Source organism: Sorex fumeus, unplaced genomic scaffold (assembly GCF_029834395.1).
Source record: "Sorex fumeus unplaced genomic scaffold, SorFum_2.1 ptg000013l, whole genome shotgun sequence".
In the NCBI taxonomy this organism is placed as follows: Eukaryota; Metazoa; Chordata; class Mammalia; order Eulipotyphla; family Soricidae; genus Sorex; species Sorex fumeus.
This window is the reverse complement of record NW_026606070.1, coordinates 22,896,459-22,914,968: the sequence shown is the minus strand read 5'-3', so window position 1 is coordinate 22,914,968 and position 18,510 is coordinate 22,896,459. Positions and strand designations below refer to the sequence as shown.

Here is an 18,510-nt window from a genome sequence, read left to right as displayed (position 1 = left end):
AATTTGTTTCAAATAATCTACTTTCTAGTAAAGTAGTAAAAAAATAAATAAATCATCACTGTCACTGTCACTGTCCTCCCGTTGTTCACCAATTTGCTTGAGCAGGCCCAGCAACATCTCCATTGTGACACATGTTACTGTGTTTGGCATATTAAATACGTCATGGGTAGCTTGCCAGGCTTTGCCCTGTGGGCAAGATACTTTTGGTAGCTTGCCAAGCTCACTGAGAGGGGCGGAGGAATCAAACCTGGGTCTGGAACCTGTATTGGCCTAGTCGGCCACGTGCAAGGCAAACAGCCTACCTGCTGTGCTACCGTTCCATGATATGTTGGATAAGAACAAGGGAAAGCTATTTGTGATTTTATATGGGGTGATTAGAAAAATCTTTTGCGAGAGAGTGACATTTAAATGAAAGTCGAAGATCTGTAGCAAATAAACCACCCAAAAGTCTTGACTTGAAGAATATTCCAGATCAAGAGAATATCAATAGCAAAGTCTGAAGCTAGAATGTGCCAGATATAGCCAAAGAATTGAACATTCTGATGGGATGGAATGAGCTGAATGAATTAAGGAATAGATAGTAATTTTTAGCTCTGGAAACCACATTTTATAGAAATTTCTGGCCCTTTGTAAAGACGTGGGGTTTCAATTTTGAATGGGAGATGCTCAAATATTCGGCCTCTAAGTAGTATTAAATATTTATATGGTAAGAATCCTCCTCTTGTTGAGCATAGAAGTAGGCGATCATAAAAGTAAAAGAACATTTTAGAATTCTGATTCTGGTCAATTTGGTGCAATTTGGGGGATGAGAAGCACATTTAAAAGATAGAGATTTAAATATTTTTTCTGATAGATTGAATATGTTGTGTAAAATAAAGCAAATAAAAGAAGAGCATAATTGGGGATGTACTACAGGATAAAATAAGGAGATAAATGTTGAATAATGGTATTTAATATTAATTTAAGTATCTAGTAAAGGTAAAATAGTTACTAAAGGTGTGCTGGCTGACATAATACAGTTCATTTCTACGATATTAATTGAAGAAGAGTGGGTAGTATCATCATTGAAAATTAAGTATTTATGAAGCATTTTAATATTTCATTTTTATGTTAAAGTATAGCACTGGGACATAATGTAGAAATAAGGTTAATAAATCTTAAGAATTATTTACAGTTCATGTTATAGATGACTGACTTATGGAAGGGTCACAAACCTGAAGACCTTAAGAATATTTTATCCATTACTATTACATCGTTACAAATATTTCTAGGAATTTTATTCCATTACCTACCCTCTTGGAGAGATTTTTTTAATGAACTGACCTCTAAGACTTTCTTTTATAACAGACTATTCTCAAATATCTCATTAGCCTTTAATGTCTCTCTTTTCCCTTTCATGTTTATGGGTAAAATTCAAATGTAGGTTGTATTTAAAGCATCCTGCTCTCTTTGTGTAACATATGCAAGGTGGTAGTTGGTATTTCTTCCCTGAGCTACACAGTAATAACTGAAAATGAAACAATCACTATATTTTTTGTTCTGCCTTTGAGTGTCACTTGCTTTTAGTCCTAATGTTTTGATATCTGGTATTCTTTTCTTAATAACTCTGCATGGGGTTTTGAAGGACTTACAAAGTGACCAAGTAAACTAACACACATCTAATAAGTAATGACCTACATAAAAGCAGAAGATTTGGGGTTATTTTTGTCTTTCTTTCTTTCCTTGTTTTGGGTTTTTCTTATGGGTATTTTTGGTCTTTATGGTACATTTGAGAATGTATTATACCTGACATTTTTCCCATTATGGAAGACTGCTGTGCTGAACATTGGTGCCTGATACTCAATCACAGCACCTTTCCTTTGAGTCAAAGAAGAGAGCAAATAGCTCTCTGTTCAGGGAACCACGAAGCACTAACCACTCTCCACTCACAAACAGTAAAAGTAATTTAAGCTATCAGAGACCCAAAACTGCTTTAGTAGTGTCCCTTGGAGAACAAAGCAGTTAAGGCAAAATTTCATGTGGTTTTCTTTCACAATTTCAACTCCTTCCAAAAAATGTATTTAGAGTTATGCAGGAATATTTTGAAGCTATTTCATTGTCAGTGTTCTAGCAGAGTTCTTTATCAAATAACAACTGTGAAGTCATATCTAGCAATATGAGAAGTGCTATGACTGAGGTTACAGCAGTTAGAACACTTCTAAGAAAAATGTCCACATTCAGAATAACCTTTGAAAGGATAAAGTTTTAACCAAAAAAAAAAAATTAAACATGTTTTTTGTGTATTTTAAGATCTGCTAGTAGTGTGAAAAATAGCTAACTGTAGCAGCTCAGCTTCCATTTTAAAGCAAAAATGAATGTTTATAATATGCAAAGTCAAAAAGTTATCAGTTAAATCATATTAACTTGTGTCCAATTTAATAAATTCCCACACACTTGTGTCACTTTTACTATTTATTCATATCCATTAAAATCAATACCATTGTTGTTTTTTTAAATTAATTTATTTATTGAATCACTGTAAGAAAAGTTGCATAGCTTTCAGGTTTGTCTTGGTCATACAATGATCAAACACTCATCCCTTCACCAGTGCATATTTTCCACCACCAAGAAACCCAATATACCCACCATTCCATCTCTCCCAATGCCTGTGAGGCAGATATTTTCCACTTAGCTCTCTCTCTACTTTGACTACATTCATTATTTCAACAAAAGACGCTCCACGTAAAAAATATCTCAAATACTCAGAGAAGGGAGCACCAAATGAAGGGTGTTGGGAGGATCCTCCCAGGGTGGGAGAAGCATGCTGAAAGTAGACTATAAACAGAACACAACGGCCACTCAATACCTCTATTGCAAACTACAACACCCTAAAGGAAAGAGTGAGCAAAAGGGAATGCCCTGCCACAGAGGCGGGGTGGGGTGGGGGGGATGGGGGGTGGGAGGGATACTGGTATTTGTGGTGGTGGGAAATGAGCACTGGTGGAGGGATGAGTATTTGATCATTTTATAATTAATTGAAACCCAAGCACAAAATTTGTAAGTCTACAACTGTACCTCATGGTGTCTCACTAATAAAAATAAAAAGTAAAAAAGAAAAAAAAGACGCTCCATTATTATTTGGAATTTCCCCCTAACAATCAGACCTGCTGAAAAAGCATTGTGAAATAATTTGTTTTCTATTGCTGGTTATGAAGACCATATGATGTCTCGATTTTGAATTTCTGATATTTTACTAATTAAAATTGAAATTGCAGGGATTTCTGCCAAAAGCTGCATAGTTACAAGATTGGTTCGTGTGCCTCTGGGGCCATGGACGTGCCAGAGAGCCGTTTGTGGGGGGCAACTCTTGGCCTCAACAGGGCAGGAAGGACATGCCAGTTCTGCTCTCCTCCCATGAGACCACACAGTTGCCCCATCACTGCCGGATCATACCTGAATACCATTTGTTTGTGTTTTTGAAGTTACTTTTTAAAAGAATGTTTATTTTTCAATCCAGGGATCTTACCCAAATCTCATCTGTACAAGGAAAACCCCCTGGTCTTTTAAAGTTTTGAATAAGTGATATTATCCTATATAAATCCTTTTGCTGCTAGCATTTTTCAGTTGCTTTGCAATCAGTCAAACCAGGTTTGTTTTCAGACACCACATGTGGTGCTCAGAGCACTGCCAAGAATGATCCTTCATCACACATCCAGGAGTTAATATGAGAGCAGTTGGGCTTACCCAATACCTCCTATGACCCACCCGTCAAAAAAAAATCTAACATTAGATTTTGAAGTATTATTCATGTTTGTGACTAGATTAAAAAAACCCACAGCTGTCCTACTACTCTTTAAAATACCATTCCTTGAAGCCTGAGCAATAGCACAGTGGGAAAACCGTTTGCCATCCACGCGGCAGACCGGGGTTCGATTCCTGGCATTCCATACGGTTCCCCCAGCACCACCAAGAGTAATTCCTGAGTGCAAAGCCAGGAATAACTCCTGAGTATCAATGTGGGTGACCCAAAAAGCATAAATAAATAAATAATAAATAATAAAATAAAATACCATTCCTTAAATTAACCTTTTTTTTTTTAAATTCTTCTACTGATAAAGTAAAATCTTCTTTTAAGGATGATTTAAATGATAATTTGAATTGACCATCACAGACAATTTATCAATTCTGATCCAACATCTTAACAAATGCATGGGTTGACCTACTGTTTATTCTAAAACTTCAGAGGAGTGACTTTAAGTAAAGTCTTGCTTACAGGGGAGGCAGTGCTTTACATGTTAGAAAAATATGAAAACGACATAGAAGTTAAACTGAGAAACCCAAAAGATATGGACTCACAAAATCATTTTAGTATAGGCAAAATATACCGTTTTAGGACAAGTGTTTAAGTGATTTTTTCCCTTTACTCTCTGTATTCTACTGTTATCGAATACAGTAATGCTAGATACTTATTTTCCATCAGTAACTCTCTAACAGATACTTCATGTAAAATTCTTTAAGGATCAAGCTTTCTGATCTCCTTAAGCCATTCAATATGAATAAAAATCCAGTGAATATCCTAATGCTTTCAGATCTTCCACAAAATAAATGGGACATGTATGTGGCTTTTCACCAGAAATAAATGAGAATCTTCATAAAATGCATATCTTTATGAACTGAACCTTGAAAATTCTGATAAAGGATTTATATGACGGAGAACTACATTTCTAACCCCTAAGTGATTCAAAAGTATTTTAGTTGAGAAAGTACTTGTCTAAGGACACAGCTTAATTTTGTAAATACTTATACCCTCCTGGGAGATGTTTAAAAATTGTTCTAAAAAGTTGGTTAAAAATAAAATCTTTCCTTGAAATATTTGACCAAAATGTCATTGATTTTCTTCAAAAAGCCACATTCTGGGACTGGAACAATAGTACAGAGGGTAGCGAGTTTGCCTTGCACACAGTCCACCTGGGTTTGATCCCCAGCACAGCCAGGAATAATTCTGAACACAAAGCTAGTACTAACCGAGGAGCATCTCAAGGAATGGTCTCAAAACAAAGAAAGACCTATCAGGAAAATGTTTTTACCTGGTAAAGTTATGAATAGTAATGACAACCTGAATATCAAACAGATTTATACCTCAGAGGAAGGATATAACATGTTACCTCTGGTTTAGAAAAACAGATAAAGTTATTCATTGTTTATGTGTAGGATATCTAGTGTACTACTAAAATGAGGATACAGTGGTAATCTTTTAAAGTGGTTAATCTAAGATCCCATGCAGCTGTGTCTATGGTGCCTGGATTGGTTATTTTTTTTTTTTTTAGAGTCTTTGGGCATAATCATACTGCGAAGTCAGTGAAAGGATAAACATGTTTGAAAAGGGATCATGTATAAAAATTACATCTTTCAGATGGCAAACGCGAAGATTAAAACAGTTAACTCTTAGAATTTGATACAAGTACAATTGATTTGTGGAGATTAGATAATGCCTTAGCTGAAATAAGGTTCAGTGATAAATTTGTTTCACTTGAAATAGGCAAGGTTTCTTATTTTTATTGCAGTTTGTAATAATAAAGAAAACTCAAAGGCATCAGAAAAAAGGTGGTCATTCCTAATTTCAGCATATGATTTTTCTCTTGTTTCTAGCACAGTGATGCTGTCCATGACCTTCTTCTGGATGTGATCACATGGGTTGGAATTTTGCTGTCCCTTGTTTGTCTCCTGATTTGCATCTTCACATTTTGCTTTTTCCGTGGACTCCAGAGTGACCGTAACACCATCCACAAGAACCTCTGCATCAGTCTTTTTGTAGCAGAACTGCTCTTCCTGATCGGAATCAACCGAACTGACCAACCAGTAAGCATCTTCCATCAATATTAGTGAAGGATGAATCAACTTCTAGCTTTGAACTGGAAATATTCATATTTGATATTATACTCTCTTCCAGCTAAGATAAATACCAATATTTAGATCTTATTTGATTTCACCCTTTTTCATTTTCCATTGTCATATATATATCAAATATGTATGAATGTATATTTATTCAGAAATTTTTCTCAAACATAAATTTCTAAAGAACTGTATATCTCATCCTTTTCCATTATTTTTTCAATCTTAGAGCTCATTGAGAAAAGGTCAAAAATTCTTGGGGAATAAAGGAATGTATTTTCTTCACTGTAGCACTGCACTGTCCTCCGATTGTTCATCAATTTGCTCGAGTGGGCACCAGTAATGTCTGCATTGTGAGACTTGTTGTTACTCTTTTTGGCATATAAAATATACCAGGAGGAGCTTGCCAGGCTCTGCTGTGCGGACGGAATACTCTAGGTAGCTTGCCGTGCTCTCCGAGAAAAACAAAGGAATCGAACCCAGGTCAGCCGTGTGCAAAACAAACACCCTACCCACTGTGCTATTGCTCCAGCCTCATTTTCTAATAAATATAATTAATTTTTTAAATTTATACGGAGATGTTACTGATGCCCGCTTGAGCAAATAGATGAACAATGGGAGGACAGTGCTACATTGCTATAATGTACTTTTAAAAATATTTTTTAGATTTTCTAAGAGGTATTGTATAAAATAGTTCAATTTTAGGTGGTATTTTTTAATATAAACTTTTCCCCACTTTTGTTTGACACTCCATTTTTTTCAAACAGCTCATATTTTCAATGCTGTCTTTGTATTTTACTATATACCTACATTTTGAGATATCAAAATAAAGAAAGGACGAGAGAAAAGTGGTGGGGAGGAAAAGAAAAGGAAAAATATTAGCACTGAACAACTGCTTTCTGTAAAACTTTTTTGTAAGGCTAAGCAAAAAAATGTGAATAGCAGTGTAAAAAATGTGAATAACAGCATCCAAATATCACATACTTTATGCCGATTTATTTTATGACTATTTATAATTTTTACCAAACCCTTTCTACTTACTTAAGATTCATGTACAGAGCACTAATTTGTTTCTCTTGGATAAAAATTGAAAATGAAAACTTATTTTTTAGGACTTGTAGGCATAATAAATAATTCATTTACTTAATGTTATTCTCTGGTATATGCGTATATCTATGAATGCCATACAATAAAAATGCTTGGATTCATGTTTGTGATTACACATTCATGATTAATGGCTGTAAAGGATACAATTTTGGTGATTATAATTTTAATTCTTATCATATATGAATGTGGCAGCTTTACCCATAAATGCATACATATGAATATGCAATCAAAGTATGCATTTCTTTCTCCCCAAAAGTAAATCCTTCTGATAACAAAAAATTAATAGTTTTAGCACTAGAAAAACTGGATGGTCTTTTCAAGAAGTAATTTTATTTTTTTGTTGACCTGCAATTAGAATACAGTGTGATTTATTTTCATTTACAAATCTTATTCTTACTTTGGTTTCCTGATGTTACATATGGTATGATATGCCTCACCAACTGTTGCATCCTAAACAAAACTCTTTTCTCCAAATAGTACATAGAACAATGATTGACATGAAAATTTTAAGTAGAGTATAACTCATTCCAACTCGTTTTTATATTTAAAAATAAAGATCCTCATTCCTGTTCGTCAGAAATAGAATATAATTTAGTATCTATAGAAGACTGTAGGAAGACTTCTCAAATGTAGGTGCAATATAATCCTGCAATTACACTCCTTGGTACTGTCACTGTCACTGTCACTGTCACTGTCACTGTCCTCCCATTGTTCATCGATTTGTTCAAGTGGGTCCAGTAACATTGTGAAACTTGTTACTGTGTTTGGCATATCAAATACGTCATAGTTAGCTTGCCAGGCTTTGCCGTGCAGGCGAGATACTCTCTGTAGCTTGCTGGGCTCTCCAAGAGGGTCAGAAGAATTGAACCGGGTTGGCTGTGTCAGCTGCGTACCCTCTGTGCTATCACTCCAGTCCTTGGTACTGTCATTAATGTGAAAATATACTAAATATCTATGTTCATGACAATACCATTTATAATAGTTAGATCTGGAAACAACTTGAATGCCCCAGTGAAAAATGAGCTGATAAAAACTTTGTGGGAGGCAGAACATAGTATAGTGGGTAGGGCATTTGCCTTGTATGTACCAACCCAGGTTCGATCCCCGGCATCCCATATGGTCCCCCAAATACTGCCAGGAGTAATTCTGAATGCATAGCCAGGAGTAACCCCTGAGCATCTCTGGTTGTGACCCAAAAAGTCAAAAAAAAAAAACCTTGTGGTATACTATGTACACACAATGGGAAAGGATAAATCTTGTCTTTGCTGCAACATTATCAAGTTGAAGGTAGTTGTATTAAGTTAAATGTGAGAAGCACAAATTCCTCATGCTCTCTCTGATATGTGTTGTATACAGAGGCAAAATAAGGGAGTAGACAGTGTTGATTAATATCAGAACTTTTCACTTTGACTATAGAATGAAGTCATCATGCATTGATGGGGCAGAGAGGGTAGAAAAGAAAGAGGTAGGCTAACGTGACATAGCCATGATGGTAGGCTATGTCAAAGAGTCCTTGACACTTTGGAAGTGGTAGTCCTATGGTAACTTTGTATGCTGAAAACCTTGGTACTAACACTACTTTTAATTATATCACCTCCGATGTGGGCTGGAGAGCTAGCACAGTGGGTAGGGTGTTTGCCTTGCACACAGCCGAGCCGAGTTCGATTCCTCCATCCCTCTTGGAGAGCCCAGCAAGCTACCCAGAGTATCCTGCCCGCACAGCAGAACCTGGCAAGTTCCCGTGGTGTATTCAATATGCCAAAAAAAGTACCAAAAAGTCTGACAATGGAGACATTACTGGTGCCCGCTCAAGCAAATCTATGAACAACAGAGGACAGTGCTACAGACAGTGCTACCTCTGATACAGTTAGTCAACGAGAAAAAAGTTGGGTGTCCTCACCTGCATTTCACATTTACTCTTAGGGTTCTCTTTTATTTGCCTCTGACAATTGAGCTCATGTTCTCTTCACTGTCACTCTCTAGCACAAGGAAATTCACCCACACTTTGTCTTATTTCTCAAGTAACATACTCATCATCGAATATATACTAATCTTATATTTTCTACAAATGTGTTGTCTTTTTCTAGTATATCACTGTCACTGTCCCTATTCTCCTGTTGTTCATCGATTTGCTCTAGTAGGCCCAGTAACGTCTCCATTGCGAGACTTGTTGTTACTGTGTTTGGCATATTGAATACATCACAGGTAGCTTGCCAGGCTTTGCTGTGCGGGCAAGATACACTCGGTAGCTTGCCGGGCTCTCTGAGAGGGGCAAAGGAATCGAACTTGGGTCAGCCCGGTTGACTGCGTGCAAGGCAAATTTCCTACCCGCTGGGCTATGTATTTACTTATTTCTAATTCTTCTTTTGTTTTATGGTTCACACCCAGCAATGCTCAGCTGTTACTTCTGGCTTTGCTCTCAGGAATTACTCCTGGTGGTACTCAAGGAATGATATGAGGTGGCACAACCTGGGTTGGCCCCATGCAAGGCAAACACCCTGCCTACTGTATTATAACTTTGCTCCAGAATTAAACATTTCAGTTAGTTAGGAATTCTTTAAGAAATGAACACTATTCCTCTAAAGGAGAATTGCAAGTAATGACTTCAGAAAATTAACACATGGTCAGCTAAATCTTAGAATATCTTAAAATGCATTTTATTTTATTTTATAATAAGGAGTATTACATTTTTGAGAATGCTTCACTAGGTCATTTAACTAATTTTGAACTAAAAATGAATAGTATATCTCTGTAATGCTTTTTGTTGTTGTTTGGTTTTGGGTTTGGGGACCGCACCTGGCAATGCTCAGGGCTTACTTCTGGCTCTCCACTCAGGAATTACTCCTGGTGATGTTTGGAGGACCGTATGGAGTGTCAGGGATTGAACATGTTCAGCTATGTGCAAGGCAGATATTCCATCTGCTGTACTATCTCTCAGGACCCTGGAATGCCTTTTTTTTTTTAAACAGATCTACTTTCACATCTGGACAACATGAATTTTGAGTCACACTTTAAATCCTTTCTGAAAGCTGGCAGGAAAGAAAGCAATCAATTAATAGGAATTTATAATCTTTTGGTAATATATTGATATTAGTGATATTGATTTAAATCCATATCCATGAGTGTAATGTTTTTCTTTAATTTGCAATTCAAAATGATTGCACATTATTAAAGTCAAGAGAAAATATTCCTGCATTTCATCTTAAGCCTTTAACATAATCTCTATTAGAATTATCATTAGTCTCTTAGTAGAACTTTTGCTAAATTGTTAAAATTTTCTTATAGTGCTCTTTTCATCCATTATTCATGATTAACAAAATGTGACACAGAGCGCTCAAAGATTTGCTTATTTAATTTGGTTTTAATCTCAGAATTTTAAGAAACTTGTGAAGGGGACTGGAGCAATATACAGCAGGTTGGGCATTTGCCTTGCATGCGATCAACCCAAGTTTGATTCCCAGCATCCTTGAGGACTACTAGAGTAATCCTGAGTGCAAAGCCAGGAGCAACCCCGGTGCATCACCTGGTGTGACTGAAAAAGAAAAAAATAAAAAGAAAGAAACTTGTGTAGATTATTCTTTTGCAGATCTACTCATATTGCAGTCTTGATTAATATATTTTTAATGGCAGTTGATGTTTATTTGGAAGTTATTTGATTAAATTATTTCTTCTTCTTTTCCTAGATTGCCTGTGCAGTGTTTGCTGCCCTTTTACATTTCTTCTTCTTGGCGGCATTTACCTGGATGTTTCTAGAGGGAGTGCAGCTCTACATCATGTTGGTGGAAGTTTTTGAGAGCGAGCACTCACGGCGGAAATACTTTTACCTGGTTGGCTATGGCATGCCTGCACTCATTGTGGCAGTATCCGCTGCAGTAGATTACAGAAGTTACGGAACTGATAAAGTGTGAGTTGTTTTTTGTCGCCGCCTGTTATTTTAAACATAATTCAATTTTATTTTCTTGGAAGCTTAAGTCAATAATATCACCTTATATTACTCAGTGATTGTTCTGGAAAAGCAGATAAGAATAATTCTGTTTGTGGTTGTGCTTTTATTATGATATTATGAGAGAACCTTTTATTTAATGAGAATAATAGAGCAGGTAGGTGTTTGGGTTCAGTCTTCGATACCCCATGTGGTCCGTTGAGTCAATCAGGAATTAACCTGAGTACCTCTGGGTGTGCTCCCCCCCCCCCAAGAAAAAAGAAAACTCGTATTCCTGAATTTTCAGTATGATGAAGAAAACCTTAAGTTGTACTGAAGTTGATCTCAGAATTTGCCAATTCCTAAGGATGACTTCTACAGATAAAAAAAATAATAATTAATTAATCTACATTGCATATGGTACAGATTTAGATGATGGTAGGTATGTGATGAAAACAAATCGAGTTTGGGGAAGAGAGGTAGTACAGGCACTAAGGCATTTGCCTCGCATGCAGCCAACCTAGTATTGTTCTCTGGATCTGGGTCTTGTATGGTCCCTAAGCATTTCTGGGAGTAATTTTTGAATGTAGAGTCAGGAGTAAGCCCTGAACATCATTGAGTGTGGCCTCAAACCAAACCAAAACCAAACCAAGCAAAAAACAAAAACAAAACATCAGATTTATTTTAGAAATGAGAAAATGACCTCTCTCTTGAGGGGAATATAAAGAAAAAAAACAAATAAAGTAAATTTCTGAGTAGAAAAAATTTTCCATGTATTCGTAGACACCGAGTTTTGCTGAGTGAATAGGTGAGGTCATATTGAGGTGACAGGAGATTTGAAAAGCATTGAAATGAGCACTATGGCAAACATGTTAAGAAGCCAATTAGACATTAATAAAAAAAGATTTCCAAGAGGTAGAGAAGGCTTAGATGAGGTTAGATAACATCAATTTGTATGGAAGTTAATAGGCCAAATTTCATGACTTTCCATCAACAATCAGCAGCTTGAAAATGCTAGTAATTGGTAATAAAGCAGCTCTCTTCCCAGAAGAAAGGATCTGACAGGCCACAAAGTTCAGAGTAATTGGAAGCATAGTTAAAATAGAATGTGTGTGTGTATTTTGTGTGTGTGTGTTTGTGTGTGTTGGTACACGTGCAAATGAACAAATAAAACGGTTAAAAGAGTATTTCTCTTCTGTTGAATTTTTTTAATTAACCATTATTAGCTACATATAATCATTTGCTTAAAGATCACTGATATCAATTCATTTTTAATCTAACCTTTTGAGTTATGTTCGGGTATGAGTTCATTTTATGGATACCAGTGACAACTGTAGAATAGATTTGGATTAATTACTCAAAGATGTTTTAGGGGAGGGGAAATGGGTTGGTGATAGGGTAAATATATTATTTTTAAATTAACACTATCTATATGGTTTATATGCCATAGAATTAGCTCTTTTAAATTGTATGTTTTGGTTGTTTTTAATACTGATGTTCCCATTTATTACCAATGTCTAGTCTTAGGCTCTGTTATCAGTCCCAAAGGAAACTCAATAGCAGTCACTCCCCTTTGATCATAAGAGTTTACATTTTCTTTCTTTATTATTTTCTTTAATTAATGCATTTTCTTCATCAAATTAAATTAAACTGAATTATATAATTATGATCTTACACTGCTTAAGATAGTAAGTAGTATATGGAGTTGTGTTGGGTTATATCCAATAATGCTCAGACTGTTGCTGATTTGTGCCAGAATGACTCTCAGTGGTATTTGGGGCACCAATCTTCAGTGTTAGGAAAAGAACTGGGGGCTGCATACAAAAAATTCTTTCACTACTTACTATTCCTCAAGCCCCTCGAATATTCTACATCAATTTTGTTTTACAATTGCTCATTTGTCTTTACTTTGTTTTATGTTGATTTTTGTCTTGTAAATAACTGTTGAGTTATTTACAAGTTTTCTTTTTACTAAACTGACTCCCAAGATTTTGCTTAAAGTTGTAGTCACTTATTTAAGACATATGTCATTTTCTGGAGAGTAGGAATCTGTCTTTTCTTAGAATCAATAGTATAGAGTCTCTTGTGACTTTAAGGCATTGGCCATTGTTGCCTTAATTTCCTATATCACAGCTGGAAATTCTCATTTACTGACATTATTACTGTATGAGGTTGGAGGGTATTTTATTTCCCAGACATTGATTTAAAATAAGTCTCTTGGGGCTGGAGCGATAGCAAAGTCGGTAGGGCGTTTGCCTTGCACACGGCTGGCCTGAGTTCGATTCCCAGCATCCCATATGATCCCCTGAGCACCGCCATGGGTAATTCCTGAGTGCAGAGCCAGGAGTGATCCCTGTTCATTGCTGGGTGTGACCCAAAAAAGCAAAAAATAAATAAATTTTAAAAAATAAAATAAGCCTTTGTAGCTCTTGAGCTTATTCCCCAATGTGGTTTGGCACATGCCTCAGGCAACTGCAAGCAAATATCTGAGCTCGCAAAGCAGTGCAGAAATGCAATCAAGGAAGACCTCAAAGAGAGAAGAACAAAAGTGCGGGTAGATGCAGCAGAAGCCACGAAAAGCATTTGTAACACCCGCCTGTCCCTCGCCAACTACAAGACCAAGATAACTGCCCTCCAACATCCTGATGGATCTATCACATCTTCCAGAAGAGCAATGGAGAAGATTATCCATGACTTCTACTCAGATCTCTTCGATAGCCATGTCCACCTACCCACATACCAAATTCCACAGGATGGATATGTCGTCCCCAATGTTCCAAAATCCGACACGCCACTTTGTCGGTAAAGAAGTGAACAGGACCTGGCCCAGACAAGGTCAGACCTGAACACTTGAAGAACTTGCCATCAGTACTCATCAATACGCCGGCTCGGCTCTTCACATGCTATCTGTCTGAATGCAAGTTCCATCCCAATGGCAAACCAGCAGGACTGTACTACTGTACAAGAAGGGAGACATCCACGACATTGGCAACTATTGCCCAATCTGCCTATTGTCTGTCATCTACAAGCTGTTCACTCAAGTCATCCCGAATAGGATTGGCAGAACACTAGATGAAGGACAACCATGTGAGCAAGCCGGGTTCCACAAAGGATTCAGCACCATCGACTACATCCACACGATAACCAAGCTCATTGAGGTTTCTCGGGTGTTCAAGATGCCGCTCTGTCTAATGTTCATTGATTTAAAGAAGGCCTTTGATTCTGCTGAGATGGAAGAGGACATTGAAGCCCTAGCCAATCAGGGCATTCAAACTCAATACATCAGGATCCTCTGTGAGCTGTATTACGCATTCACTACCAGGATCTCACCATTCTACAAAGAAGTATTCATTGATGTCAAGAGGGAGGTTTGGCAGGGTGATACCATTTCACTGAAACTCTTCAGTGCCACCCTCAAGAACATCATACAATGACTGAAATGGGAAGGAATGGGAGTGAAGATAGATGGTCGGCAACTACACCCCCTCCCGCTTTGCTGATGACATTGTTCTAATAACACCAAACATTAGCCAAGAGGCACAAATCCTGGCCAACATCGACCGTGAGTGTAGAAAGGTTGGACTACAGCTGAATCTTATGAAGACAATCTTTATGAGAAACAGCCACATTCCTGATGCTGCATTCACTCTCAATGGAACGACCATCACCGAATGCAACAGTTCTGTGTACCTAGCTCGAAAAGTCAACATGATGAATGACCTGGCACCTGAGTTGCACAGGAGGAAGAGAGCAACTTGGAACACCTTCAAGAGCTTTGAAGAAATAGCTAAGAGGACTAAGAACCTCCAGATCCAGGCACATCTCTTTGATTCCACTGTTCTTCCTGCATTAACATATGCCTCAGAGACCTGGGCCCTAAGCAAACAGGATTAATAAGCTATCCAGGTCTCCCAAAGAGGAATTAAAAGAGCAGTGCTTGGAGCATCACGTTGCACTCAGATGGGAGAAAGAATCCGGAGTTCTGACCTCTGTCTATGATCAAGAATCAGGGACGCTGTCTTGCTTGCCAAGGCCTCAAAAATCAGATTGGCTGAACATGTAATGAGATTTAGAGACGACCTCTGGACTAGAGCCGTTACCGACTGGATTCCACGGGATGTCAAAAGACAGCGTGGCCGCCCACCTACCAGATGGTCAGACTTCTTCATCAAGATCCTAAACGATTGGTTTGAGGTTCTTCATGTTCCTAGAACAAACAGACGTTATTGGGCTACACTAGCACGTGACAGGGACAAATGGAAACGTTACTGGTGCCCGTTCGAGCAAATCGATGATTAACAGGAAGTCAAGTGATCCAACCTTTGTAGTAGTTCAGTTTCACAATTACCATTTTTCTCAACACAAAGACAAGCAAGACAGATCAAGAGAAAATGAGGTAGGTAAATCAAGGAAAGGAAAAGATAGGGAAAGCTGCATTAAAATTCTATCATGGGAAGACATACAGCACTTAGTGTCTCATTTGTACAATTTGAATAGTCTTGAGACACCCTCAGAATATATTGGAAAGATGCTTAACTTCTACCCTATGGGAATTCATCCAACTCGGTGTCTTCTAGGCCATGTTATTTTGCCTTTTGAGGAAGCAGGTGTTGAAAGGGAAACATTATGCATCATTTGTATACAGTTGGAAAACTAAAATGAATTGATGATGTTTCCAACAGTGGCTTAATCAAGATGTCTTAGAAATATAAATCATGATCTCTTCTCACACAACTGAAAGTGTTTCTGCATACAGAATTACGCATCTTTATTTTTTTTTAGTTTTTGTTGCTACATTTTTTATTGATTTGTTTTATTTCAAGTGACATTTTCCATTTGTCACTCAGTATAATATGAACACCATCTAATTCATCCTTATCTGTCACTTTCCCTCCAAGTAACTCTGCAATCTCAAGTTTGGGGCGTGTTTTTATTTTCCAGTGCGGACTTCTTAAGTACATTTTGATTTTTGGTGCTGAAAGGAGGTAAAGTGGTAGGTATAATGTCCTCTCAGTAACATTACTGCAAGCCATAGTGCCTAAAATAAAAAAGAAGAAGAAGGAAAAAAAAAAGCCTCTCCGCCATAGAAGCAGGTTGGGGGGGAGGGCAGGAAGGAAACAGGACACTGGTGGAGCAAAGTGGGCACTGATGAAGGGGTGGGTCTTTGAACATTGTAGGAATGAAACTCAATCATGAACCACTTTGTAACATGGTACCTTAAGTAAATAAAATCAAATTGCTTTTCAACCCCATGATCTCCCTTCCTTGTGTGTATATTTCTTTACTAGCCTTTTTCACTCTGAAGAAGCCTGTGTTCTCTCTTAAACCCATAGTACTCTCTGCCACTCCTCCCAGGTCTTCTGAGTTCCATTTAGTAAAAACTCCCTGCTACACACACACACACACACACACACACACACACACACACACACACAGAGAGAGAGAGAGAGAGAGAGAGAGAGAGAGAGAGAGAGGCCACAGACTCACATGCATAAGAATTTCATCAAAATACATATATATTGCTAGCCATTTTCTGTACACCCCCCCCCCTTTGGGTCACACACAGTGATGCTCAGGGATTACTCCTAGCTTTGCACTCAGGAATAACTCCTGGCAGTGTTTAGGGGACCATATGGGATGCCAGGGATTGAACCTGAGTCCCTGTGCAAGGCCGCGTGCAAGGCAAATGCCTACCCACTGTACTATTGCTCCAGCCCCTCTATACATTAAGTTCAATACTGTACCTTTTTTGTCCTTAAATTTTTATGTCTCTCAAGTCTGCTTCACCTTATATTTGAACCCCGTTATTATTAAAATTTTGCTTCTTAGTCGTAACTACTTACAATACTCTAGAATAAAATCATTGAATATATGATTTAGTATGGTTTTTGTGAATTAAATAGTAAGTTAAATAGTATTTTGATTCAGATAGAGGTAGCTATAATTTTTCATCTAATTAATGGATTACAATGCGTTTTTCAATGAAATGATGTTATATCTGTCGAATTGATTATTATGTACAAAACATATAGTCTCACAAATAATCTAAATTGCTCTGGTAGAAATTGGCATTCACTCTATTTTTCTTTGTGTATGTACATTCCCCTTAATCTCATATAATTTAATCTCATATAATTATTTATATGAACTTTCAGCATAGTCAGTCATTATAATGCTCAAGATAAATTCTAGTATTGATTTAACAGTAATTCAACAGGACTTATTTGGAAATTTTCTGCTAAGTACATTTATTTATGACCTGAATTTAACCAAGCTACTTAAACTTTTTACTTTTTATGTACTTTTTACTTAAACTTTGCCTTGCATGCAGCTGACCCGGGTTCGATCCCTTTGTCCCTCTCTGAGAGCCCGGAGAGCCCGGCAAGCTACTGAGAGTATCCTGCCTGCACAGCAGAGCCTGGCAAGCTCCATGGTGTATCCGATGTGCCAAAAACAGTAACAACAAATCTCACAATGGAGATGTTACTGGTGCCCTTTGGAGTGAATTGATGAACAATGGGAGGACAGTGCTACAGTGTTACAGTGCTACTTAAACTTTAGTTATTTGAAATATTTTCAAATTTTTCACACTTCTTCTCACAATTTTCTGACAGGTATGCTTCTGAAAAGGCAATGATTAATGTTTCATATAGATTGGAAGAGAATTGAAACTATTTTACAGGATATCTGGGGTGCTAAAAAAAGAGTAACACTCAGAATGGTTGAAATATGGACTTTAAAGTTATCCAAAGGATTTCTGAGATAATAATAGTATAACATATGCATGTAGTGAATTAGAACATACTTGAGAATCAGAACATCTTACAGACGATTTAATGAGGACTTTTAAGATTTAGCTCAGTGGTAGAACTCATGCTTGATATGTATGAATCACTCAATTTCTAACAAAGCAACCCATAATAACTGAAATAGAATTTTATGATATAAAAGTGGTTATAAATCATCAATTAATTATTAAAACTTTTCTAATGAGTCTTAAATTTATCTTCCCAGCTTGAGTTTACTAATAGCTCTGAAATAAGTAGTCTCTCTTCTACTAGTTAAGAGCACTCAAATTTCTTTATTTTAATTCATTCTCTAAGTAGTGTAATCATTTAGGCTGAAAAGTGATGACTGATTTTTACGAATACAGATTACAGTGTTATTCAACAAGCCTTACCAAGGGACAATGAAGTTGATAATAACTAGTTACAGATTCACAGTTTTATTTAGTTATTTCAACATTTATTTTTTATTATATTTTTTAAATATTTATTTGCATCCTCTTTGTCCTACCCACCAAGTTCCCAGCTTTCCTCCCTTGCTACCAATAACTAGTAACTGGTTTTATTGTCCAAAACTGTATTCTTATTTTATTTAATTCATATGTTTTACTCTATATACTACACATAAGTAAAATAACATGATTGTCTGATTTATTTCACTTTTCATAAAACTCTCTAGATCTGTACTTGTTATAATGGACAGAATAACATCTTGTTTTATAGTTAAATATTATACCAATATGTCTATTCCTCCTTTTTTTCTTCGAACTATTAGGCATAAAATGTTTATTATGCAAGGTATATACACTTAGATATGTATGAACC

At 36.8% G+C, this 18,510-nt stretch overlaps 1 protein-coding gene across 23 annotated transcripts in view; it reads left to right on the top strand.

Moving 5' to 3' along the window:
- Positions 1–18,510, top strand: part of ADGRL3 (adhesion G protein-coupled receptor L3) — an 882,914-nt gene that overhangs the window by 731,255 nt on the left and 133,149 nt on the right. For all 23 annotated transcript variants that reach the window (XM_056111479.1, XM_056111470.1, XM_056111466.1 and 20 more), the window contains 2 exons: positions 5,629–5,838; positions 10,662–10,882. In XM_056111479.1, the coding sequence (XP_055967454.1) occupies positions 5,629–5,838; positions 10,662–10,882 (431 nt within the window). The remainder of the gene's footprint in view (positions 1–5,628; positions 5,839–10,661; positions 10,883–18,510) is intronic.